This window comes from Podarcis vaucheri, assembly GCF_965113315.1.
Source record: "Podarcis vaucheri genome assembly, chromosome: 9".
Taxonomy (NCBI): Eukaryota; Metazoa; Chordata; class Lepidosauria; order Squamata; family Lacertidae; genus Podarcis; species Podarcis vaucheri.
Window position 1 is genome coordinate 23,814,067 of NC_138767.1, and position 27,624 is coordinate 23,841,690.

Here is a 27,624-nt window from a genome sequence, read left to right on the forward strand (position 1 = left end):
AGAAAAGCCCTTGTCCCCCCCCCCAGCCTTCAGAAGAGGTCCGGGGACAGACTGTCCCCGGACCTGGTCTGAAGGCGGTTTCCCTAGGAACGCATTAATTGATTTTCAATGCATTCCTATGGGAAACCGTGCATCGCAAGACGAAAAAACCGCAAGACGAAGAGACTTGCGGAACGAATTAATTTCGTCTTGCGAGGCACCACTGTATATTCAATAGAGATATTGAAGCGTATATATTTTCTGAAGTGTACATCACTCTTTGAAGGATGTGGGATTCTCTACTCACATTGGGCGGTATCCAGGGTTAGGAATACTCTGAGTAAATCCATTGAAAGTCCATAGATTGCAAAGGGTCTAACTTGAAACGTGACTCCCATTAGATTACACTCATTGTGAGTTGATTCTATAAAAGTACCTGGCTGGCCATTCAAAATCTGCACAAGCAGCAAATGGTACAGTCCTCCCTGTACTGTACAATCTCAAATTGCCATGCCAATGGGAAACCACATTAGTTCAGTCAAGATAGCTCTAAACCACCCTTCCTACAGGGTAGTATAGCCCAGGGTAGGACACAATAAGTGGCTACAATAATATGCAATGACATTATCCCAACTACAAAACAAAACCAACCCTCCTGGCAAACTGGGAATATCCCCTCACTAGTGCAGTTTAGGGTATTCCACGCCTTTGCTCAGCAGAGTTTATTTTTCTTCGAGAAAAATAAGTGGCTCACGTAAATGTCAACCCCCATAAGCTTTAATAATAAAGATAACTGTAACAAAAATAGTGTAACGAGAGAAACTCAGTACAACAATATGAGGAAAGTCTGAGGCAAGAAACAAGGAGAGACAAGTTTCTTAACTGAAACTTAATGGAACAGCCTGAAGGGAGGAGCCAATTCCAGAGCATAACACACAAGCCCCGCCCACCAGATACCAAACATTCCACTGATCAAATCAGGCCCCAGTGTTTTTCTTACAAGGTCCAGCAGTCAGGATACAGTCCAGAGTCAAACCTGAAGCACAGTCCCATGGAGGTCCACCAGCCTCCAAGTCAAGGTCCATCAACATGGGCAGTTGAGCAGACACAGCACCTCAGCTCTGCTTCCCTTTTGTACTTTGCATGCTGATTGCAGCATCTGAGCTTGAGGAGACATGTGACCCTCACCTGTCTTGAGCCTAATCCATCTGAGGAATCACACCCCTCCTCCCAGAGCTAGCAAGCCCCATCTGGCCAGCTTGGGAGCTGGGCTGTGGGCCCTTGCCTGCCTCAGCCTCCTGGTGCCCCCTACACCTCAGAGCCTGCCATGTTCATTGAGACAGGGGCCCCTCTGGCTCTGGGTCCTGCTGGCAATTCTTCCTGGGATGTAAATTAGATTGATGTAATGTATCAGGAATTGGGCCACGGGTGGTGCTGTGGGTTAAACCACAGAGCCTAGGACTTGCCAATCAGAAGGTCAGTGGTTCGAATCCCCGCGACGGGGTGAGCTCCCATTGCTCGGTCCCTGCTCCTGCCAACCTAGCAGTTCGAAAGCACATCAAAGTGCAAGTAGATAAATAGGTACCACTCCGGCGGGAAGGTAAACAGCGTTTCCGTGCGCTGCTCTGGTTCGCCAGAAGCAGCTTAGTCATGCTGGCCACATGGCCCGGAAGCTGTACGCCAGCTCCTTTGGCCAATAAAGGGAGATGAGCGCCGCAACCCCAGAGTTGGTCACGACTGGACCTAATAGTCAGGGGTCCCTTTATCTTTAATGTATCAGGAGTAAATAGGGCAGTTGCTACTGCCCATCTCTCCACTTCTACTTTGCACTTCTATGAACCTTTGAACTATCATCTAGTTCAAATCCTGTGGAGAGAAGGGAAATGTCATTAACACACAGGCTGACGGTAATTCCTGGTCTCTTTGAGAACTGTGCATTTCCTGAGTTCAGGTCATTCTTTGGTTACTTATGGGCAGGGCTTGGGGAGAGAGACGATGTTCTTACACAGGGAAAAGTCAAGGGCACAGCTGGCACCACCAGCGTATAGCCCAGGACCAAGCCAATCTGCCCAAGTGAGTGGTTTCCTGCATGCTCAAAAACTCTGCTGAATTCAGCAAGACCTCTGCTGAATTCAGATTGGAGGGCCACTGCCAGTCAGTGTAGACCAGCCTTCCCAATTTTGGGTCTCTAAACGTTGCTGGACTACAGTTCCCATCATCCCTGATGAGGCTGATGGGAGTTGTAGTTTGGGAAACTCTGGTGTGGACAGTACTGAGCCAGATAGACCAACTCAGCAGACAGCAGCTTCATTTGTGGACTAAAGCAAGCGCTCCCATAGTTTCATGCAGATAAGACATCCCATAACATAACTGAACTCTGAGTCCAGTGTAAGCTCCAGGTATCCTAGTTAAACAGTGGCCATTGACAGATGTTCAGAACTCCAGGTCAACGCACACATCACAAGACGTCTTATGGTTCACCTCAGTTCTTCCTCAGGCAATTCCTTAAGTCTACTTCATTTCATTACTCCCCGTTCTACAGAGAAATGCCAGCGAGTTGTTCTTTCCACCCTTTTCTGTCTTGTTTAGATGTTTGAGCCTGTAAATAACTGGCACGTACAGAACACTGGCTGCAGAGACGTCCGGCTGACTTTATTGTTGATTTAATGTAGAACACATTCCATTCACTTCGGTCAGGACCACCCAAGCACTGGTGGTCAATGAAGCCCTTCTTAGAGCAAGTATTTATTAGGTGCATACTCTGACCTAAACTGAACCACAAATCTTTATAAGAACTTACTTTTCAACTGCAGGCTACGTAAACAAAATCAAAGTCAATTGGGTAGTCAGGAATGCACGACTGTTTTAATTGTTTGCATTAACTACGAAAAGATATCTGATAGGCCATATGTAGCTCTGCTGTGGCACATCAATTCCAATGGAAATATTTAAGAACATGTCCAACACTTCCTTTCAAATCAGTGGTTTTAAAATGCTTTTGACTGGAGAGTGCCCTTTACTTCGAACATATTTATATTCTAGCTCAAGGTGGGGTACATGTCTCCCCATTTTTATCCTCAGAACAACCCAGCGATTTAGGGTCAGGCTGAGAGACAGTGACTGGCTCAAATTCGCCCAGTGAGCATCAGGGTTCGATTCCTTACTCAACCATGGCCTCCCAGGTCCAACACTCTTTATTACACCACACTCGTTCTTATTCACCTTCGTAGCTAAACATTCACAAGGAATAAAAACACATTTTTATGCCATATCTGAAACGAAACTAAAATTTTAATTGCAGACAACTCCCCGTTTGCGTGTGGGGAGGGGTACATTCCGGGTCACTGCGCACTTGCGTGAAATCGGAAACCCACTGAAAACACCCTGTTCTGCCCTGCTCCCACCCCACTCTTTTAGGGACATCTTTATGACATTTTCGGGTCACTTCTGGGTTCGGCGCTGCGTGCGTAATCGCGCACAAATCGGTCGCGCTTAAAACAGGAGTTGCCTGTACCAAAGTGCAAAATTTGTGACAGGGCTGTTTCAGAGTTATTTACGCCAGCGCATTTGGGTACAACTGCTTTGGGGGGGGGCATGGATGGTGAACGAAGGCTCAGAGAAGGCGATGTCTGTCGATAGTCCTAACTGCTCTGTCTAAAAAATAAAATAAAAGTGGGGCAAGGCGGAAAACACAATCTGCTTTGTAAAGCACACATAGGGAGGTTGCAGTTATTACCTAATGGTAGACTTGGTTAAAAGTATATTTTAGGTAACAATCTAAAATTTTACGCACACGCGCACACAATACCACAAAGAGAATGTAAAATCACTGCTTTTATTTACATGATAGAAATTTGCACAGCACATGTAGACTTGTATCTTTAGAATCCATTTGGTGATATATTCTCTTGCATATTTTCAAAAAAAGTAAGTGTGTGTGTGTGTGTGTGTGTGTGTGTGTGTGTGTGAAAGAGAGAGTAAATGAATGTGTGTAAAGAAGATGGATAGATATAGATAGATGGCACAGACTGACTTCAGGGAACGCTCATGATCACTGCCTGAGAAAATGCCACTTATCAACTAAAAGAAAAAACAGAACAAATATTATTCATTACTAGACTGTCCCTTAAAAGGACAGAATACTCAAACACAGACCACTGCTGTCTGTGTATGAATCAATATATAATCATTCGTTCAGTTTATAAATTGCTTGCTGCAGAAAGTTTCTCTAAGCAACTTAGAAAATGTTAAGAACATAAAGCGTAACATCAGGAACAAGCATGAAAGGGGCAGGGAAACAGACATGTTTTTAATTTCTAGCAGATGCCCCCCAAGTTTGTGCCAACCTGATCTCACAGATCTGCTAAATATTTATGCTTAACAGATGTCCAGCAGTTACCAATGCTTACAAGTAGCAAGAAGGAGCAAAGACGCTGGTATAATAATATATGTTAAGTTGCATAAAACCTACTACAAGATATTTTGAATTTCCTTTAAGAAGAATTCCAGTTCTAGAGGTGGTGTGCAAACGTCTCATGCCATCATTCCAGTGTTTTGGGGGATGGGGGGGTATCCTACTTTCTCAAGACTGGTTACAGAAAATAGGACCATAGGACACCATTTCACAATCATATTGTTTTCAACTAGAACAAAACTGTATGTGACATTGAACAAGGAGTGTAAATTATCACATGTGTGGCTGATAGGCAGGCTTCAGCTGTGGGATGAAGATGCCTGGAAAAATGGGTCTTACCTTCTTTGGAAACAGGATAGTCTTCTGTGGGGGATGGAACCTACAGAAAGAACAGTCAGTTGTATTTACTTTGCATCACCAACGTGCAAAGCTTATAAAGCTTATAAATCAAAATTTGACACTAGGGGAAACTAGGGAAGGGGAGGCAGCAGGCAACAAAGGGAGAACATGCAATTAATTCTGTTACATACACTTAGGGTTAATTGCAGAAGGGTGTAGCAATATGGAAACTGAGCTGAAGGGCTCACGCACACACAAAAAGGGGCTGACATTGAGTAGGGATTTAAAAACAAAACAAAAACAAACAAGCATACATTTCATTTCATAAAATGGCACCATACTTTTACAGCACATTTAAAGCATGCGCTGTACATTCTGAACATGCACTATGCTTGCTGCTGTAATCAAAAGTGGGGGAAGAAGAGTCTCTGAAAGCTTGGATTAGATTCTTCGTAGAAAACAGAAGCTTCCTTGTACGGGCTGCATCTGTGCAACTGCCATGACTCAGTTTACAAACTGGGCCCTTTGGAGCATTAATAGTTAAAAATCAGCTGGCTAAATTGCTGGGAACACTCCTGGGGGCGGCGGAAAACTCTCCACGTAACTGATGCAATCATTGCAGCTGGCAAAGCCCATTTATAAACAGATCAGAATGCGAGGCTTCATTTTTAGGATAAAAGCAGGCTCTGATATTTTTAGCTCCTTTGCTTAAGTTTTTGTGTTCTTAAAAAAGAAAATGGAAACATGTGGATGGACCGAAAATAATATTTTAAATAATTCTCTCTTTCTAACACACATACACACTCTTTTATCTTTTCCTGCAAGGTACATTGAATTACACAAGGCAATAAAGTATGCTCTTTGTGATTAAGAGTAAGGTAAAGAGACCCCTGACCATTAGGTCCAGTCGTGGCCGACTCTGAGGTTGCGGTGCTCATCTCGCTTTATTGGCCGAGGGAGCTGGCGTACAGCTTCTGGGTCATGTGGCCAGCATGACTGAGCCGCTTCTGGCAAACCAGAGCAGCTCATGGAAATGCCGTTTACCTTCCCGCCAGAGCTGTACCTATTTATCTACTTGCAATTTGACGTGCTTTCGAACTGCTAGGTTGGAGGGAGCAGGGACCGAGCAACGGGAGCTCACCCAGTCGCGGGGATTCGAACCACCGGCCTTCTGATTGGCAAGTCCTAGGCTCTGTGGTTTAACCCGCAGCGCCACCCGCGTCCCGTGATTAAGAGTATACTGCTGCTAGTCAATGAGCTTTAAGTGCTAGTAGCACATGACAACAGGGCAAATCAAAGCCAGCACACCGAGTAGGCGAGATACAAATGGTCCACCTTGCTATTATTGAGTATTAGTGAGATAGAAAATCAAGCATTATGGAGCTTTCAGAGAAATAAGTAAAGAGAGAAATGCATTCACTGCATTGAGAAGACTGGTAATGGAATTACTCCGATTGAGAAATGGTAAAAAAAAAAACAGTACTTAAAGCTGTGAAATATTTTTACCCCTTGCCACCTAGATTCCTGGTCCCCCGTTCCCTCCATCACACCCAAACCCCCTACCTGTGTTCTCCATTTAATTTTCAAGTCAGGTCTTTCCTTTGTTTTACACCTCGTGGCACATTTGGAAATTTTATGCTTCAATTAATGACATACATTTAAGAATCGGGATGTAAAAAAATTCCCTTACAGACTGCACAATAGCTTGCACTTCCTCTTCATTGCAGCAATACGGACTGGTATCCAGCTGGGTGTTGGTGCTGAAAACAGAACAGAATTACCAACAACTGGGGCATGACTGTCAAGTGCTATGACAGAAAACGTGAACAGGAAGGAACATAAGAAGCTGGTGTTACCCAGAGTAGTTTATAACAACAACAACAACAACAACAACAACAACAACAACAACAACAACAACAACTTATTATTTATACCCGCCCATCTGGATGGGTTTCCCCAGCCACTCTGGGCAGCTTCCAACAGAATATTAAAATACAATAACCTATTAAACATTAAAAGCTTCCCTAAACAGGGCTGCCTTCAGATGTCTTCTAAAAGTCTGGTAGTTATTTTTCTCTTTGACATCTGGTGGGAGGGCGTTTCACAGGGCAGGTGCCACTACCGAGAAGGCCCTCTGCCTGGTTCCCTGTAACCTCACTTCTCACAGTGAGGGAACCACCAGAAGGCCCTTGGCGCTGGAACTCAGTGTCCGGGCAGAAAGATGGGGGTGGAGACGCTCCTTCAGGTATACTGGACCAAGGCAGTTTAGGGCTTTAAAGGTCAGTACCAACACTTTGAATTGTGCTCGGAAATGTACTGGGAGCCAGTGTAGGTCTTTCAAGACCAGTGTTATATGGTCTCAGCGGCCGCTCCCAGTCACCAGTCTAGTTGCCGCATTCTGGATTAGTTGTAGTTTCCGGGTCACCTTCAAATGTAGCCCCATGTAGAGCGCGTTGCAGTAGTCCAAGTAAGAGATAACTAGAGCATGCACCACTCTGGCGAGACAGTCCGGGGGCAGGTAGGGTCTCAGCCTGCGTACCAGATGGAGCTGGAAGACAGCTGCCCTGGACCTGTGCCTCCATGGACAGCTGTGAGTCCAGAATGACTCCCAGGCTGCGCGCCTGGTCCTTCAGAGGCACAGTTACCCCATTCAGGACCAGGGAGTCCTCCACACCTGCCTGCCTCCTGTCCCCCAAAAACAGTACTTCTGTCTTGTCAGGATTCAACCTGGATTTAACAATTAACCCCGCTTCCCAGGGAACTCTGGGAATTGTGAGGGGAATAGGAGCCTCCTAACAACCCTCAGCACTCTTAACAAACTAGAGTTCCCAGCATTCTTTGGGAAAAGCCATGGCTGTTAAAAGCAGCGTCATGGTGCAGATGAGGCCCTAGAATGAGCAAAGTCAAGAAACTCAATATATCCTCAAGCATAAGCCAAGGTTTTCCTCTCTCCTTTTTTGTGAGCAAAATTACAAGTGGGAGATTACAGGCCAATTTATTTTTGAGCCGTTACTACGCTTTAATTACTGAATAATCTGCGGGGCTCGTGCGGTTGTGACTTAATTATTTTATTTAAGTGAAATTGCCAACAAAGGCAGTACGCAGAAGTGATCTTCAGGAACAGAAAGGCAACCACTGTAATAAAAGCCACCCGTGTCAATTTTGCATTAATTCACGCTGGATTTCAATAGATCCGTGTGCCAAGTGAATGCTTACCATTTTATGGCGCCTCCATCAGCCTTTTTGTGAAGCAAAGCCTTCCAGTACTCATGGGTGGATTGAATGATTTCAAAAGCAAATGCCTGTTTTTAAAAAATGACAATGAGGTATGATTCCACCCCCCCCCTCTTTAAAATCAATGTTACATTGTATGATTTGCAAAACAAAACAGGAACTCAAAGAACACTTAAGACTACAGGCTGAGCAAGAGCTTGGAAGGTCCCAATACATTTGCTAAGCCACTTCCATTCTAAAAATAACCTCCCCCAATTCAGACCAAACATTGTGGAAACTTCCAAAAAAACACTGATCTGCTCCCAAAAAAGTAGAAGGGGGGGGGGGAGACACACCAGGAATGAGAATGCGCATTTCATAAGAATGGAATGGCCTGAGCACAGCTATGCTTCATGCAGGCCATGGGAACTAAGCCATATTTGGGGAAAGACTAACCCCTCTTAGCATTCCCAGAACCGTTTTGTGAAGCCTCTCCAAGCCAGTTCAAACAGAGAGTGAAATAATTCAGTTCATGCCTTGGCTCTGCTCTAGGCAAAGCTTTTCAGCAGATGCTTAATTTTTTTAACGCCAGCTGTTTTGGCAACGGCCCTCCCTGGACCTCAGTGAAACAGTTGGAAAGTGTCTAATTAAGGTCAGTCTGAGAATATAACTGAGACTTGGGAGCTTCCCTCAACCTCAAGGAGGGAGAACATTGCAGACTGTCAATGAGCTTACAAGAATGCACTTCGGGAGAGCGGAGCTTTCAAACGACCATGTAATTATTTGGAAGTCGCAGGCACTGGGAAGACAAGGTGGGTTTTCTTCCAAAACATCCTAAGTTACAGCAGCAGAATTGTCTACAAGACTAACTGGATCTCTTTCTTATTGCTGTTGTCACAATCTTTCAAAATCTGCTGTCAGATGGCCATTGCGGTTGCTCGAGAGTAACCAGACAGGACTCCAAACCTGTGTTTTACGGGTTTTATTTTGGTGCAAACTATTTACAGTGAAGAGCTCCAAAGCTCATGTCTGGCTCAATCACTAGCAGAATCCAGGAGTGGTCAACATAAGAGTTTCGTTACCCCCAACCTTCTCCTTCCCTCTTTGAGCCTTAGGCTACTGTGCAGTACAGCCGATGGCAAGGGTGTGTTTCCCTCCTGTCCGGCTTGTCCAGGAGTGGTGCTAAGGCTCCCACCAGCATCCTCTGGTCCTTGCACCTCTTCCCCACTAGAGGTGGGGCTTTTCTCCTCCCCGGAAGGAAACTGCTTTGCAAGATTTCCGGGGGCTCCCTGTAATACAACTGCCCTTCTATTCCTCGCCTCTGAGCCAATGGCAGTTCCCTGACAATCTGCTTATAACCCTGACAACTGCTGACCACAAGGGCCGGCCAATGGCCCATTTATTTCAGCACCCTGTTCTCACAGTGGCCACCCAGGGGCTTGTGGGAAAGCTACATGCAGGACTCCTGCGGCTTCCAGCAACTGATGCTCAGAAGCACTGCTTCCTCCAACTGTGGAGGCACAGCACGGCCATCATGGGTAGAAGCCATCTTCTCCAAGAATTTGTGTCCTCCTCTAAGATAGCAGCCATCACTGTCTCCTGTGGGAGCAAGTTCAATAGTCCTTTCTTTTTATCTGTCCCAAATCTTCCAGCTTTCAGCTTCACTGAATGTCCCTGAGCTCAAGGATTATAGAATCATAGAATCCTAGAGTTGGAAGAGACCACAAGGGCCATCGAGTCCAACCCCCTGCCAAGCAGGAAACACCATCAGAGCACTCCTGACATATGGTTGTCAAGCCTCTGCTTAAAGACCTCCAAAGTAGGAGACTCCACCACACTCCTTGGCAGCAAATTCCACTGTCGAACAGCTCTTATTGTCAGGAAGTTCTTCCTAATGTTTAGGTGGAATCTTCTTTCTTGTAGTTTGGATCCATTGCTCCGTGTCCGCTTCTCTGGAGCAGCAGAAAAAAACCTTTCTCCCTCCTCTATGTGACATCCTTTTATATATTTGAACATGGCTATCATACCTTAACCTCCTCTTCTCCAGGCCAAACATGCCCAGCTCCCTTAGCTGTTCCTCATAAGGCATCGTTTCCAGGCCTTTGACCATTTTGGTTGCCCTCCTCTGGACACGTTCCAGTTTGTCAGTGTCCTTCTTGAATTGTGGTGCCCAGAAAGAGGCCATCTCTATTATGTTCCTCGCCTTGCTTGCCTTTCCCCCTAAACTAAAAAGTATCAAGTAATCTCCTCGAAGGTGAGTTGTTCCATGCCTTTGACCTACACGCCTGCATACGAACACAAAGACATTTGCACACATGCACATAGTCAAAGTCAGCATTGGTAGCCTTCCCATCGCCATCAATGGATCTGTTGAAAAAGGCAGGGTTTGAACCCTCCCCACACACCAGCACTGGAGAGGAAGAAAACACTGTCTTGTACTCTTACAGAAGATGTAGAGGGGCTTATCTCAGATCTCAGTGCTTGTGGCGATGAGTGCCGAGATCAGAGACGAAAGATCACTCAGAACGTTTTTCAGAGATCCTCCATAGGGAGATAAAGAGCTCTTTTGTAAAATAAAAAAATCACCCTCAACAAGACAGACAGGGAGATTTATTATCTGGCAAAATGGAGTGATAAAACTGGAGAGAGGGAAAGGGCTGGAGGGTCACTTCTTGTGGTTTGGCTGGCCAGATTTGACCCGCACCCTGTGTGTTAACTACTTCTGCCTACACGGTGAGGCTCAATACTTCTTGTTCCATAGCTGAGCATGGAACCATAAAGGTGAAATATCAGGCGTACATTTTTAACACAAATAAAAGTTTACTCTATTTGGAGAGTCCCACCCCTTTTTTTGCATGAGATTCTAGAACTCTTCTGAAAGTTTTATTCCACAGAGTACAATTTCAACGAGAACCATTAGCAAATCTGTCATCTTTCACAAGCAAGTACCTCACCTTGTCTTTAAAAGTGCCATTAAAAGCAAACTGATTTTCTGGTTTCCTGTCGGGAACTTTATATAATCTGAACCAGTCAACCGTAGCTTCAAGATAACCTGGCTTGAACTTCCGGACATCATCAATATCTGCAAAGGGTTAGAAAAACAGGTATCTATACTTATGCACAAAATAGCGCTATATCCCAATTTGCGCCAACTCCATAGGGTCTAAATGTACTGGTCAACAAGGTGACACCTGCAAGGTCTCCAATAAAACACACCCCACAAAGAGAAACAATTCAATTCATTTCAGGGAGTGCATGGAGGTTTCTGTAAAACTAAAGTCAATGGGTTACGGGTTAGTCCCTGCTTGCAAAGAGTTCTGGATGCACAACAGATACCGTGCATTGTATATAATTTCAGTTACTGTGCCATAAATGTACACATTGATTCTGAAAACAAACACTGGAAGTCTATGTAATTTATTACATTGGTTTTGCACTCCAAATCAGGGATGGGGAACACCCTCCAGATGTTGCTTGACTCCAACTTCCATCAGTCCCAGACATCATAGTTGACGGCCAGGGAAGGTGGGAGTTGTAGTCCAACAGCATTTGGAGAGCCACAGGTTCTCCTGCCACAACCTGGTGCCTGTCAGTTGTTTTGGACTACAACTCCCATCATCCCTGGCTATTGACCATGCTGACTAGGGCTGATGGGAGCTGGAGTCCAGAAGATTTGGAAAGGCTGAGCTAAAGACTGCTCCTTTTTGGCAGCTCAGGAGGCAGTTCCACCAATTTGCAAAGGTACAGTTGTGAGACTGTTGAGAGGCAGAACCTCTGTATTTTTTCTTGATTTGGCATGGAGGCTCATTAGAACACAACAGGAAGAATCTTGCAGCAAACTTTCACAGCAACTACTGCTCCACTGTTGTCGAAAGAATAAGGCATGCTTTGTACATGATGGCTCAATTCTGTCTGAGGCAGCAGTGGCACAGGCATAGTGTGGGGGGCTGTTGCCCTTGGTGCAAAATTCGAGGGGGAGCAAAATTTCAAGAGGGGGAAAAAAGAGAAAGTAGTACTAATAAAAATAAAAAATAATGCTCTTTCCTCCTCACACAGAAAATCTCCCAATGTTCGCATGGGTAGACTGAGGAGCAGATTTGGGCACCCTCTGCATGGGTTTCAGAAAGATGCCCACTCCTGACCAATCTCCATCCCACTCTCTGCCGTGCCCAACGCTCATAAGGCGCTGTGAGCTATTGATCCTTTGTTCCAGCTTATCAGCGAGCGGAGCCTTGCCCTGGGCACTAGTAACCCACGCTATGCCACTGAGCAGAAGGGAACTATGACTGACACAAATACACACACACAACTCCCTGGAAAGCCTACAAGTGCCTCCAAGGTGAATAATGGACTCTCTTTCTCCATAATGAGGAAGTACCATCACTCAGCGGCAGAGCAGACAGGAGAGTCAAGGTTCATGTGGACATAAGTAGCTGCCTGATACAGAGTCAAACCACTGGCTCATCTTGCTCAGTACTGTCTACAATGGATGGCAGCAGCTCTCCAGGGTTCCAGACCAGGATCTCTCCCAACCCTATCTGGAGATATCAGGACCTTTCGCATGCACAGCATGTCCTCTACCACTGAGCCACTGCTCTTCTCTGGCATCACCAGTTAAAGGATCATGAAGACCAGGGGGAGGGATGTTCTGGATGTTTTGGGGCTCCTTCCCCACCCCCCTCAGCCCCAACGAGATCTTGGAGAGGTGGTGCCAGTCAAAACAGGCAACGCCGGGCTAATTGGATCACTAATGTGAATTGGCGCGTGTTTCTGATGAACGCATGAAAGCAGCCTTGAGCAACCGAATGCCAGTTCCCAACTCTACTGGGACTGGCACCATGAGAAACAATTTGTACATAACTACTTTGTGTGCATGTGTGTGTCTCCACATGCACGTGTGGCCATTTCCCCTCTCCCTCTCCCTTTTTCTTTTTCTAGCAAAGCTAAGACACCCAATTTGCAGCACGCATTCAGGGGAAGAAAGCCTGTGGGAAGAGGACATATGTTTTTAATGACATCTTCTAAACATTTACAGGAAGCACCACTTCAGACCATATAAAGGCATTTGCAATGTTTTGCGGCGGGTGGGGGGGAGCTCACACACATTTCAAGCTGCTCAATATTGAATGTTTATTCAAATTCACTCCAATGCATTCATAAATCTTCCTTGCTGCTCAACATATTTAAACGCTATCTGTGGAGAACCAATACAGTACGTTATTGGTTCTGGCACCTGAAAAAAACCCTGAGAAGTGAACACTAATAGCAATAATATAGGCCCCAGAGCAGGTTGCAACATTAAAGCACAGTTCTAAACAACTTGCAAACACAAAACCAAGTGGGTTCTAACAATATACACACCTCGGTACATTCTTTCACCTTTGGTGGACATGCCCAAAGATTAAGGCTTTCTGGGAAATGATATATAATGAACTGAAAAAGGTATTTAAGTATACCTTCCTGAAGAAACCAGAGGCCTTTCTCCTGGGCATTGTCGGCCAATTGGTGCCAAAGAGGGACAGAACTTTCTTTATGTATGCTACTACAGCAGCAAGAATACTCATCGCTAAGTATTGGAAGACACAAGATCTACCCACTCTGGAAGAATGGCAGATGAAGGTGATTGACTACATGGAATTGGCTGAAATGACTGGCAGAATCCGAGACCAGGGAGAAGAGTCAGTGAAAGAAGACTGGAAGAAATTTAAAGACTATTTAAAGAAATATTGTAAAATTAATGAATGTTAGAAGGATGTTGGATAGAAACTAAGTGGTTTCCAGCTGTAATGCTTTAGGAGACATGAAAAAAAAAGATTTACAAATGGGTAAAAGTTTAATGGTAAGGATTTGCTGAACTAACAAACTGAATTGGAATACAGGGAGGGGAGGTGTGAGGAGGTCTGAGGAAATAAGTGTACGGAAGTTATGTTATTGAAAACTAATGTGTGTTTTTAATTGTTTTTTATTTTGTATGTTTATTTTTCATTTTTTGCTATATTTTAAAAACTTTCAATAAATATCTTTAAAACAAACAATATACACACCTCAAGTGTCAAAAAGCCAGGGTAAAGCGGTGTATCTTCACCAGCATTCACCAGAAGATGTACAATGAAGGTGCCAGACACACCTCTGAGGGAGTTCCACAACTTGGGACTGCCATTCAGAAGGCCCTCTCCCAGGCCACCCATCCCCAGGACTCTGAAGGTACAGGAACTATCAAGATGGTCCCTCAAGAGGGCCTTTCAGACAAGCCTAAGTCATTTAGGGCTTTAAACACTAACAAGAGCATATTGAATTGGGCCCAAAATGAACTGGCAACCAGTGTAGCTGTTTTTAAAATAAGGGTTATGTGAGATCTAGATAGAAACCCAGCCAAAATCTTCCTGCTGCATTCTGGACCAATTGACGTTCCCGAATAGTCTACAAGGGAAGCCCCACATAGACCACATTGCAATAATCCAGAGCATGAAGTTCAGGGGCCAAGTCATCCCTGTCCATAAAATGTCGTAACTGGTGGACCAACTGAAGTCCCTTAAAAACTTGGAGGAAGTTGCTTTCAGGTTGAAAAGAATAAAGATACGTTTTCCAAATAAAAATGGCAGCTGTTAATATTGCGATTATCACTGTGCATACTTTAAACGTTTCATTTCCCTCCGATTTTCAGTTCTGTTTACAATTCTCACCTGCATCCACACATAACTCAGGCTAACGCTTCGTGCATCTGAAGAAGTGGCCCCCAGTCCATGAAAACTTATGCCATAATAAATTATCTTCCTCTTTAAGGTACATAGTAACGATAATGATGGGTATTATATATACTGGAAAAAGTCACACCATTAAAAGATTGGTTAGGAATTCTATGTTACAAATTCAAATGCCTTCACACGTCACAAAGCAACTCAGATCTAATAAACACAAACTCAAGCCAATTTTTAACCTCTTTAGCTACAATGGCTTTGACCCCAAACACTACAAATTGTAGCTTGGTGGGCAAGCAGTGACAGTGAAAATACAGGATGTTTGTAGATTAGGTGCAATGGGTGATTTAACAGGTTAAGAATGCTTACTATGAATCTTCTGTGATTCTGGGTCATCCACACTGAGAGCAAGGACCTTCCAGTCAGTTTCTCCTTCATCAATAAGACCAAGAACTCCAAGGACCTTCACCGGGACCACCTCACCGAGCGTTCGAACCTTAAAAGCACAGAAAACGAGCTTCTGAATTAGAAGAGCACTGCAAAGAAGAAAGACTCCACAATTGTTTTTTTCAGCTATGTCCTAGTTTCTTTCCTAAAGGTAAAGGTAAAGGTACCCCTGCCCGAACGGGCCAGTCTTGACAGACTGTGGGGTTTGTGCGCCCATCTCACATCTATTGGCCGGGGGCCAGCGCTGTCCGGGGACACTTCCGGGTCACGTGGCCAGCGTGACATCGCTGCTCTGGCGAGCCAGAGCCGCACACGGAACGCCGTTTACCTTCCCGCTGGTAAGCGGTACCTATTTATCTACTTGCCCCCGGGGGTGCTTTCGAACTGCTAGGTGGGCAGGCGCTGGGACCGAGCAGCGGGAGCGCACCCCGCCGCGGGGATTCGAACCGCCGACCTTTCGATCGGCAAGCCCTAGGCGTTGAGGCTTTAGCCCACAGCGCCACCCGCGTCCCAGTTTCTTTCCTAGGCGTGTTAATTTTCTAGCCTGCTTCTACCGCATCAATGGTATTGTTTCATCTCCCAAGGTTTGAGCATCGCTCCCTCTAATAGCAAAGTCACGTGGTGAGTACCAACAATACTAGAGCTAAAATGGGGTTGAGAGAGGTATTAGGGTGCTGAGGGAACCCCAAGGTTTGCAGAAGTGCAAAAAACAAGCAAACACCACCTATTCATTGCAGATGCTTAGTGGAAACAGAGCATGAAGCATCATCCGGAATGGAAAAATGGAAAAGAGGAGGGATAAAGGAAAATGTCTTGCCGGACTTCTTTGAGCTTTCACAGCTAGTTTACATCTAGCTGGCTAGAACCCTTTACAGGTAAAATGAAACTCTGCAATATTTGGTTGCAGGTACCACGGGATGCAGGTGGCACTGTGGTCTAAACCACTGAGCCTAGAGCTTGCTGATCAGAAGGTTGGCGGTTCGAATCCCCACAAAGAGGTGAGCTCCCATTACTCGGTCCCTGCTCCTGCCAACCTAGCCGTTCGAAAGCATGTCAAAGTGCAAGTAGATAAATTGGTACCACTCCGGCGGGAAGATAAACAGCGTTTCCATGTGCTGCTCTGGTTTGCCAGAAGTGGCTTAGTCATGCTGGCCACATGACCCGGAAGCTGTATGCTGGCTCCCTCGGCCAGTAAAGCGAGATGAGCGCCGCAACCCCAGAGTCGGCAACGACTGGCCCTAACGGTCAGGGGTCCCTTTAGATTTACCACGGGTCTAAACTAAGGTTTTGATCCCTATCTCCCAATTGGACTGCTGCTGCCTATTCTCCTACTTCATAATAGAAAATAAATGGCTGAAACATTAGATTAAAATCTAGAGCAAGTAGTTAACACAGACCTGGGAACCAATTTCGCAGACGTCAATGGGATCATTGTCACCACAGCATCCTGTGCTATCATCTTTGTGATTGGGATCTTCCCAAGTCTGTTAAAAGCAAGGAAAGAACTTCACATTTCAGCTCTGGTGATCAACATCTGCCTTATTACTGGTCTGTACCGGTTACAAAGATTCCAAAAATAAAGAACCATGCTTCTTGCGTGGACTAGGTTTAATAGTGACTCTCATTTCCCTTGAGACCATGGCATATGGGTGTCACCAACAAATAATACAGGGGAACCTGTGGCCCTCTGGATGATGTGTGGCTCCAAGTGTCAGGTATGGTAGGAGTTCGAATCCAACAATTTCTGGGGGTGAGGGGCACATGTTACAGGGTGTTTGGCTAGGGTAGAGATCTGGGTCTAATCTTCACTCTGCTGTAGAAAAGTAACAAACCTCTCTTATAAGGTATTGTGAAGCTATAATCAGGATGGGGGGTGTTTTGACATAAAGTCCTGGGCAAAATATAATGAATGAAATATCAGTGCTAAGGAACAGATCCACATAATGCACAATAGGCCAGCAGTTGTCCCTCCTCCACTTTGATGCTATTCACCATCTGCCCAAAGTTTTGAATATAACATAAATGAATTGTGCAGAACAACCCCTGGACTTTAGCCTGGTTCACACATAACATTAAGCCATGGTTCATGTTAACCATTATTAAGGATAACCATAGTTAATAGAGTATAGTTAAAACTCAAACATCTGGCAGACAATTACTTAAATCTTGGTTTATTAGGTTCACCCATTAAAGGGGGAAAAGCCAGGAAAATCGCTCTTTGATGTGGATCTATAGCTTTGGGGACATGACAACTCCTTAACCGTAATTGAGGAGGAGGTCCAGTCTCACACAAAATGCTAAGATGAGGATAATGTAACCTAAGTTTTATAAATCGGCTACAAACGTTGGTTAATGGGCAACCTTTAACCATAGTCGATAAACCATAGTTAAGATACTGGACTGGGTTCACACATGATGCTAAGCCATGATTTAGTAAACCATAGTTTAATAAACCATGGTTTAGTAGTATGAGAGTCTCTTAATCTGAAGAGTTGTGAGTTTAAGGCCCATGTTGGGCAAAAGACTCCTTCACTGATGACCCTTGTGGCTCCTTCCAACTCTACAATTCAGCATGAATCAGACCACTATGAGCCTGCATGACTATTTTACCAGGAACATACATTCTGCTTTTAAATACTTCTCAAAACTAATGGGCAAATATTGTTACATAATGTCTCCCCAGCCCTTTAGCCAATGCACAAGGCTCCTGAACACCTTTGTTTTCCATACAACCACTTTGCATTCATAAAAAATTACAAGATTTATGACTAGACTTTACTAAGACGACAGAAAACTTTCACACAGAGAGTGGGGGGAACCACATTACCTGAGGGAAGGCCCCGTAATTCCAAATATAGCCCTTATGGGGAAAGATATTTGCCACGTATCGCAGCTTGCCCTGCTTTACATCTTGCTTAATGGGATTCAATGGCTCCTTTGTGGCAATCTGGAACATGTTGCAAAATGGAGAGGAGATTTGGGAAGGAAGGGAAAAGGAGGATTACTGTAAAATGATTCAACTGATTATCCCCATAGCATACAACACAACAAAGTGTCAAGCTTTATATATTTTCCCTATCTCCCAAAGTGAGGGAAACAGTACATTGAACATATTTGTTTATGGTGATAAAAATATTGGGGTGGGTTAAGGAATTCCCTTGACATGCCAGGCCAAGTGATATTAAATGCATCTTTCCATTTAAGGGATGCTTTATATAAAATGCTGTTTCTGGTGTGTTCAAGCCATTGACAACTTATATACAGTGGTGCCCTGCAAGACGAATGCCTCGCAAGACGGAAAACTCGCTAGACGAAAGAGTTTTCCGTTTTGGAGGTGCTTCGCAAAACGAATCTCCTATGGGCTTGCTTCGCAAGACGACAATGTCTTGCGAGTTCCTGCTGGTTTTTTCCCCTCCCCCCCTTTTTCTAAGCCGCTAATCAGCTGATCCGATCAGCACATAAGCCGCTAAAAGCCGCTAATAGCGCTAATCCGCAAATCCGTCGATGGGCTTGCTTCGCAAGACGAAAAAACCGCTAGACGAAGAGAATCACAGAACGGATTCTTTTCGTCTTGCGAGGCACCACTGTATCTTATACTCTCATCAAAAGAATCCTTTTCGGGCCTGAAGATGCACTGCCACAAACTTTTGCCAAGTTCCACTTATATTACTTTTTTTGCAAGCTGCTATCCATGGTTACCTCCATTTTAGCATTCGTCCAGCGAGGCACTTCTACAACCATGTTAAGTACAACCTTAACAGAAGAAGAAAAAGCGGGTGGGAAGGAACAACTAAGAAATTAATGGGAAACAGACACAAATCTACAGAGAATGAGCACAGAGCAATCATGGTTATTATCATACTCTTCAGGGTCAAAGGAAACACAGTGCTAGCTCTCTGCTGGCAATGGCTGGCCAGCTGGGAGCCGGCCTCAAGACTTCATGTGTGCTCATCCTTCCTAAACACGGTTAGAGCGGCCCATTGGCAATACGACCCACCTCCAAACAAAGACCACATTCACACCATACAATATTACAATCCCACTTCAAGCAGTCATGGCTTCCCCCAAAGAATTCTGGGAGGTGCTGTGAGTTGCTGCAAACCCACAATTTTCCTGATAGAGCAACAATTCTCAGGAGTTCCCTGTAAAGAGGCATTGATTGTTAAGCCACTCTGGGAGGGGAATAGGGGCCTGCTAACAACTCTCAGCACATTTAAACTGCAGCTCCCATAATTCTTGGGAGTGGGGGGAGAAGCCATAACTGTTTAAAGTGGTAGCTTAGTGCTTTAAATGCATGGTGTGAATGTGGATTCAGGCTAGCTGAAAAAGGTGATGGAACAGTGAGGGAGTCGACTGTACCATTACAGCCCAGGGTGCGTGTGGCTGTGTTCATGTGTGCTGTTTTTCAAAGCTCTTCCACCTAAAAACTCTGCACACATGGGAGAAAGATAGCTCCTCTTCATTCTGAAATGTGTTTCCTAAAGAAGTTTACCAGACCAACAAGTCTGTAAAAATAGCTATGATGTGGCTTTGTGGGACAGCCTTACCCCAGCCATTTTGCCTACAGTGATGAGTTGTTTCTTTGCATGGATCTACTTTTTCAACCATGAAGGACCATTCAAAGTTTCAGATTCCCCGGTGTTAAGTAGGACCGCCCATGAATTGATGACAGTTTTCTGGAACTTCATTCTGCTATCAAGAACTTTGTGGATTAATTTGCCATGCTGGTCATCTAGTTTATCATCACAGGCGTGGGCAGAGATGCTCTCCTGAACTGGTCACATCACTGATGTTAATGGTACCGAAAGTGGGAGGGGGAAAGTGCTGTAAGATGTTGGTGTGGTGCAAACCTACCAGCAGGAGCACCAGACTAGTTTTCCCAGTGTGTCTGCACCACATGACCCTCACAGCTGCCTCTCCCCCTCCGTAAACAGCCATGGCACTACCAACCAGAAGTATAAATCTATGCAATCATCAGAATCGCTGCATTTGACCAAGAAGTTTCTTCCACTGATGCCCCATGAAAACAACTGAGATTTGCCTGTCACTTTCATCCTATAAGGCAGTCTTCATGGTCTATGGCTGATGTTTGCCAGATATAAACATCCCCTAAAATTAAACAATTTCTTAGTTTACACCACACTCTGTCTATAGAAGTTTCACAGAGCCCATGGAAATACAGATAACCAAGGTACTACCTAAAACTACAGCTATCTTCCAGAAAAATATTGCTATAGGCCATGGATGTCTAGGTCGATTGTAATGCATTGGTTGATCCCCGGGAGGTTTTGGTAGATTGCGGTCGATCGATCGCTCTTCCATCCATCCAGCCCCCCCCACCCCCCACCCCGTCCTCCAGATCACTAGAACGGAAATCAGAGTTGGATGTCCCTGCTATAGGCAGACGGATTTACTTTTTTAAAAACATTGCCCAGTTAAAAGAGACATAAAAAGGGTATCTGAGAACTTTCAAGTGATGACATTTGTATCTTGAAACATTTGTCTACTGAAATATGTTGCACCCTAATTTTCCTCAACCCTGGCTTGAAGGCAAGGAACTGAACACATCAGAGAACAATCAGACAGATGCCTTTGGTTTTAAAAAGCCCCACACATATCTCCTTCCCCTGCAAAACTAGGTATAGCAAATAATCTCAATAAAGGGCTCTGTGATCATACCTCATTTTCACTGTTCTTCGACCTCTTTGCAGGAATCTCCTTCTCCTGTACAGGAAAATATAAAAAAATCAGTGAATACACAAGGCTAACTCGTAAACAGACAAGTCTAAAAAATGGGCCAAATGATAAAGTGACTATCGAATGCAGGTGTCAAGCTCAGCACCAGAGTGTTCAAAAATATTATGAGTTTGCTGGCGAATACTGTGGATAGGAGGGATGCGAGTGGCGCTGTGGGTTAAACCACAGAGCCTAGGACTTGCCGATCAGAAGGTCGGTGGTTTGAATCCCCATGACGGGGTGAGCTCCCGTTGCTTGGGCCCTGCTCCTGACAACCTAGCAGTTCGAAAGCACGTCAAAGTAAAAGTAGATAAATAGGTACCGCTCCAGCAGGAAGGTAAAGGGCGTTTCCGTGCGCTGCTCTGGTTCGCCAGAAGCGGCTTAGTCATGCTGGCCACATGACCTGGAAGCTGTACGCCGGCTCCCTTGGCCAATAAAGCGAGATGAGCGCCGCACCCCAGAGTCGGCCACGACTGGACCTAATGGTCAGGGGTCCCTTTACCTTACTGTGAATAGGTTTGGCACTGTGACTTTGCTAACTAGATTAAACATCTTCCTCTCCCAAAAAAGTTATTTAAAGGTTGTGGATATTTGTTGAACGAGCAACTCATCTACAGTAGGAGTGGGGAACCTGCATCCCAAATGCATCCCTACAGGCCTCTCTATCTGATGACTTTTAGGCCACTCCTGCTTGCACAAACCTTGAGAATTTTTGCCTTACTGGAATGCATCCTGAGGTTCCCCATCTCTGAGATATTTGTAATGATTTGTAATCATGACGATTGTTACAGAACACACTATCCTGGTCTCGTCTTGTAAAAATAAAATGCTATATAAAAAAATAGATAATGGATCAGCAGACTGTCCCGTCTTCCAGAATAGGAAATCCTCATTACTGCAATTCTTGCAAATAATTCTAGACTTGGCGCTTCTTTGACTACTTCTGCCCCATAACAAAAAATACATTATCAAAAACACATAACGCAGTTAAGGCGTCACAAATTTGTGTATTGAATATTCACTTTTGCTTCTCACATTTAAAATACATCAGATGACCATGAAGATGAGGATTTTAGTAACAAGTGGACCACACAAGTTAGCCCCAATAATGTCAAAAGAACCCAGAATGCAAAAAAGGATGGTACCCACACATTGCTGTGAATTTTGCTTTAGGAAGCAGGCCATTGCAATTGACGAGGTCTCCTGACCTCCACCAGTGCAAGATCACAACTCAGATGTCACTGATAATTTCAGAATTGATGAGATGTGGATGAAATCAAACTTTGGCTGAAATGATTTTTCCCCCTGACAATAAAAAGTTATGGCTATAGAACTAGTTAGGTTAAAAGTGAAAGACTCATTCTTACCTTAAAAGATCTCAACTTCCAGCAATTTCAACAAATAAAGAGTGTTACATGTGTTAATTACCTCATTTGATCCAGCAAACAGAGGAATGTCATGGAATGGGGAAATGTATTTTCCCTTTGAATTCTCTACAAGATTAAACAAAACGTTATAAGCACAAACACACAGGCAGTGTATACAATTGCTTGTATCTCTACTGGTACAAAAAACTAGTTTGCAGTTATTCTGCTATAAACTCTGCTTGGTCAGCTAAAATACTGGCAATACAGTTTTAACCACCTCCTCTTCATAGCACAAACAATTCACGTTATCGTGGCAGAGAACTAGTTTTCAGCTTGCTTTAAAAGCTGGGTTGCTTTCCTGCTCTATAATCAGTAAGTAATAATATACATTCAAGAATACCTAGAACCTTGTCTCCTCTCCCACCTCAACACTATGATTTTCAGATCTAAGAAACCAATGATAAAAAACTAAATTAATTCAATTAACTTTCTAGATAATAGGGTAGCGTAAGGTTACCAGATGTCCCTGTTTCCTGGGGACAGTCCCCGGATTTACAAATCAATCCCCACATAAAATCAATTGAAGTTGAAAAGTGTCTCCAGATTCATTGAAAAAAATCTGGTAACCTTAGGATAGCAGATTCTATGTTGTCTGACTAGCAACCAATGTTAGAACTTGCCCACATTTCACCATTTGATGGATCATTCCTTACAAACAGTGAGTAAATCACAAAGAACTGTACCACTAACATGCTATAGGAAGGTGTTGCTGGCGTAGTTAACCTGCTGTGTGTGCTTATGCAAATTCATTTCATCAGATGGTAGAGGAGATTTACATATAAATGTATGAAGCTACCTTCATGGGAGGCTAGTCACTAGGTCAACACTGGGACAGTTCTTATGAGTCTATAGTACCTCTGCAAGGGAAGAGATACTATAATGGAGATGTTGGTGGTTGAATGTGGGACTCTCTGCACGCAACTCATGCACTCCATCCCTAAGCTATGGCTCCCCCAGTCTTCTCATGGGACTTTTTAACCACGAGGGCTGCTGTACATCTGCTCTGCAAATGCAGCAACACTTACCGGGCACACTTTGCAACAATGAGAAAAGTAAGCATTCAAGGTGTGCCTTCCTAGGAACTCAGTTCTATGTCTACTCAGCAGGGAGGCAACTGAATTGACTTCTGCATAAACATACAGAGGGCTGACCTGCATAACAAGCATTCATTCGCCAGGGGATTTTGCCCACAAAGCCAAGACAAGAGCTTGATTGGTGATAACTTGTTGTTCTCAGTGGCCCCAAGTAGGGCCTATTATTTTCATTGCATAGTGGAAACTATTATTAGCTGTGGCCAAGACTTTCTAGCACAGGTATACTCAGCAAAACCCGTGCAAACGTCATGCACGACAATCCACATACATCATACAAGGGCAAACGAATATCAGTGTACTGGAAGAAGCAAAGATCACCAGTGTTGAAGCAATGATTCTTCAACATCAACTTTGTTGGACTGGTCATGTTGTGCGGATGCCTGATGATCGTCTTCCAAAGCAACTACTCTATTCCGAACTTAAAAATGGAAAGCATAATGCTGGTGGTCAACAAAAGAGGTTTAAAGACTGTCTCAAGGCAAATCTTTAAAAATGTAGTATAAAAACTGACAACTGGGAAACACTGGCCTGTGAGCTCTCCAGTTGGAGAACAGCCTTTACGAAAGGTGTCATGGGCTTTGAAGACACTCAAACTCAGGATGCAAGGGAGAAATGTGCTAAGTGGAAGGCACGCTTGGCAAATCCACACCGTGATCAAATCCTGCCCAGAAACTAATGTCCCCACTGTGGAAGGACATGTGGATCCAGAATTGTCCTCCACAGTCACTTACGGACTCATTGTTAAAACCGTGTTTATGGAAGCCAATCTTACTCGGCGACGAGTGATCGCCAAAGAAGAAGAAGACGACGACATGGGCAGTCCACATATGGTTTCCAGACTGGAAAACCTGCTCCCATCTGAAGATCTCCAGTACTGTATATACTGCTGCTTCACCCCACTGCTACAGGCTGCTTCAGAATTAAGCTATCATGGAAGAATCTGCCTGGTGTGTATGTGTGATTCTTGCATGCGTGTAAGCATACAGTTGGATCAGGCCAATAGCCCATCTAGTAGAGCATCCTATTCTCAGTGACCAACCAGACACCTGTGAGGAACCGGTAAGAAGGACCAGAGCACAAGAGCGCTCCCTCGTCCTGCAGTTCCCAACAACTGATACTCAGAAGTGTACTGTCTCCAACTGCAGAAGCAGATCAGGACCAACATGGCTAGTAGCCAGATGGCCTTATTCTCCAATACACACTCCAGGATGCTTACAAGTGGCCTTGACTCTACACTACTTGCACCCCTGTATGTGATATATTTGCTATTTGCACTTTGTAGGGTTATCAGTTGTTCAGATCCACAGGTTAGAGTTACGAACCGAGTCTCCTGTCACTGTGGCATGCGAAAAGTGATTGTAAGTGCAAGGCAGGTCACGCACCCAAATTCTGAATCAGGCTTTGATTTTTGTAATTTAATTATAACGCAAAGCTTGAGCCTCGCCACAGGGGGAGAAGGACAACCAGAGGCCTGTCAGGATGGAAGTTAAGGAAAACAAGGTTCGGATGACGAAAATTTGGTATGAAATGGAGAATGAAGATTGGGGACTCCCTCCTAAGGGGAGTCCGAAAGACCTTTGGATTACAAATTTGATAAAGGTGAAAACTGAAGCATTTGGAACATTTGGGACATTGGTATTTGAAAACACCAAGAAACAGGATCTGGACCTTTTCTTTGAATATGGAGGCCTGGCTGGAAAAAATACAGACCCTAGTGGGTCAAAGCTGCTCCGAGATTTGATGTTTAACACGAAGGATCGTCAACAAAACCGGCTGAAAGGGACTGAAAGAGACTTAAGGGCCTCGGACGTGATAGACCCAGGCTGAGAATTGATAGACTGAAAGACAATTTTTGGGGAGCAAAACCGGGGAAGGGGGGGGAGATTTTGGAATCCAAAGGGGTATAATTATATGTTTTTATTGGATAAGTTGTTGGGTAACAATTATAAAAATTGGGAAACTCGTGAAAGGGAACTTGGGTCGACCTTAGAAAAAGGGGTAAATGTTATGTATTAAAATGAGGTCTAGAAGTTTAAATTTGATAAATCAAGATAATTTAAGTAAAATGTTAATAAGGGATAATTTGGGGATAAGAACTTGCTGAGCTAATTATTGGAATAGGGATGCAAGAAGGGGAGGTGGGGGAAGTCCGAGAAAGTGGTTAAGAAATTAAGATTTTAAAACTATATCTGTTGTTGTGTTTGTCTAAAAAACTTTTTGAAAACCCTAATAAAAATTTTATTAAAAAAAGCTTGAGCCTCGCCAGGGCAGATTCCAGTTGGCACCCGAAAATGAATCACTGCCCCCTCCCCCACTAGGAAACGCCAAGAGCGGACTAGATTAACCTCTGATCTGATCCAGCAAAGGAACTTAAATTATAACCAGTCAACACCGGGAAAGGATTCCTTTCCTAAATGCAGCTCTAGGACGTAAATCAACACGCGTTTAGAACTACAGTACAATCAGAAGGGAAGGGGGCGGAACAACGCCGAGTCCCGCCCTAGAACCTTATATTATTATTATTTAATTGCTCTTAAATTCTACCCATCAGAGAAGGGAGGGAGAGGGGCGGGTGTTCGCTGGACGCTGAAGCCCCGCCCTAGAACGCCATGTAACAAAGATCAAAGCAAGCGAATGTTCCCGCAGCGTTCCATAGAACGCCGGCGCGTTCGAAGGAAGCGTCGCCGCTGCCGCTGCCGCTGCCGCTGCCCACGCGGGTCCTGCCGAGCGGCTACTTACTAAAGTAAAGGCGGAAATCGGGCGAGTGGAGCTGCCCCCGCTGCTCCGTGCCGTACTGAGCCATGAGGCCGGCGTGCGAGCGACAGATCAGCACCCACGGCTGCAAAAGCCGCGCCGGCGTCCCTCTCCTGCACGAAGAGCGGTGGCACTGAAGCGCCCAAGGCAGCCACAGCAGCCGACCCACGCCAGCCCCCGCACGCATGCTTCGTGCTTTCCGTTTCTCCGCGCAGTTCCTCTTGCGGCGCAGCGGGTGGAGCTCGGAGCATGCTCAGCAAACGGCCTTGAAGTCGCAGCCCGGCTGCTTTTGCCAGCAGCCTGGTTTCACCTCTCGGTTAATCAGTAGGCATTAAACGGGCAGGCAGCCAGGAACCGGGCAATGGGGCTTGTGGGTAGACCCGCGGGGGCGGGAAAACCGCAAGGAGGGGATCTGGTTTCTGAAGGAGGGCAAAACCCGTCCCTTTCCCGTAGCTCCGCACTTCCAGTACTCTTCAATGGCAGTATTTCCCATGGAGTTCGGAGGGTATTTACTTCCGAGTAAACATGCAGAAAGACGGGCTGTTGCCGTCCTGAGCACGTTTACCTAGGAGGAAGTCCTGAGTACGATTTAATTCGTGCAAAACTTAACGTTAGACCGGGTTGCACTCTGCTATTTTTCTGCATGAGCAACCTCAGTAAATAGCCAAATGAGTTGGGGGGGGAGACCTATTCGCAGATACAGCCGCAGGCAGATTAAAACGGAGCGTTGTATCCACTTCCGGTACAATAATACCTTCCGAATGTAAGTTGTTTTCAGTGGGCTTCCTCCAAGAAAAGTGTGCAAAGGATTGAAACCCCCGCAGGCTTGTGCGCTGACAAGAAAGCACGTGGAGGGATTTGAAAATTTCCACATGGGATCCTTGTCTCTAATTTCATGATTGTAAATGGAATATAATGGATTCTAGTCTGCCTTATTAAAAGTGCTGAAGTTTGACAGACTTGTGGGCAAGTTCCCAATCTTCCTGTGTTTGTTCCTTAATATATATATTGCTGTATAGTTTTGTTTTTAATTAGAACATAAGCTATTTTGATCACTATGGAAAGGTGGGATAAAAATATGTCAGATAACACAAAGTCAATAGGATTTACTTTTGTTTTCTAAGATTTTTCTGGCACTTAACATATTTTTCATTTAACAAAACGTATACACTGCTTGACTAGTAAAACCCAGTAGTTTTTTTCTGGGGAGACACAGGGGTATGCATACCCCTTAACATTTTGTGAATCTTCATAATTTTGTCCATTTACTGTATTTATTTTTCCCGATTTGAACTATAAAGTGGTGATTTTATTGAGCCAAAATGAGAGTACCCCTAAACTTTTTTTTTCTCCAAGAAAAAAAGCACTGGTAAAACCTCTAGGCAGTTTACAAGAAAAAAAGCACTGGTAAAACCTCTAGGCAGTTTACAAGAAATATTACAGTTGTAAACAAAAACAGTTAGAAACAACATTTAAAGATAATTAAAAGGTTAGCAAGTTTTAGAAGAAAGATTAAAACATGT

At 44.5% G+C, this 27,624-nt stretch overlaps 1 protein-coding gene and 1 long non-coding RNA gene across 2 annotated transcripts; both read right to left on the reverse strand.

Moving 5' to 3' along the window:
• Nucleotides 1–3,795: 3,795 nt before the first annotated feature.
• On the reverse strand, nucleotides 3,796–26,690 carry PPA2 (inorganic pyrophosphatase 2). Its single transcript, XM_082237051.1, has 12 exons — nucleotides 26,087–26,690; nucleotides 22,255–22,319; nucleotides 20,770–20,814; nucleotides 18,790–18,843; nucleotides 17,918–18,037; nucleotides 16,488–16,574; nucleotides 15,013–15,139; nucleotides 10,900–11,027; nucleotides 7,949–8,034; nucleotides 6,423–6,492; nucleotides 4,733–4,772; nucleotides 3,796–4,059 (listed from the first exon to the last, which is right to left on the reverse strand). The coding sequence occupies exons 1-12, from the start codon at nucleotides 26,286–26,288 to the stop codon at nucleotides 4,031–4,033; spliced, it is 1,053 nt and encodes a 350-aa protein (XP_082093177.1). The 5' UTR covers nucleotides 26,289–26,690; the 3' UTR covers nucleotides 3,796–4,030.
• On the reverse strand, nucleotides 23,819–24,663 carry LOC309540363. The gene is made up of 2 exons (XR_014223219.1): nucleotides 24,593–24,663; nucleotides 23,819–24,558 (listed from the first exon to the last, which is right to left on the reverse strand). It is a non-coding gene; the product is annotated as an uncharacterized lncRNA (long non-coding RNA).
• Nucleotides 26,691–27,624: the final 934 nt, after the last annotated feature.

Bases quoted from the DNA above. Each gene is read 5' to 3' on its own strand.
- PPA2 (XM_082237051.1), bottom strand. From the start codon at position 26,288: ATGCGTGCGGGGGCTGGCGTGGGTCGGCTGCTGTGGCTGCCTTGGGCG. The intron at 20,815-22,254 runs GTAATTAACACA...TTTCCTGTACAG, and splicing joins TGTTTGCTGGATCAAATGAG to GAGAAGGAGATTCCTGCAAA. The intron at 18,038-18,789 runs GTAACCATGGAT...AACATGTTCCAG, and splicing joins GGACGAATGCTAAAATGGAG to ATTGCCACAAAGGAGCCATT.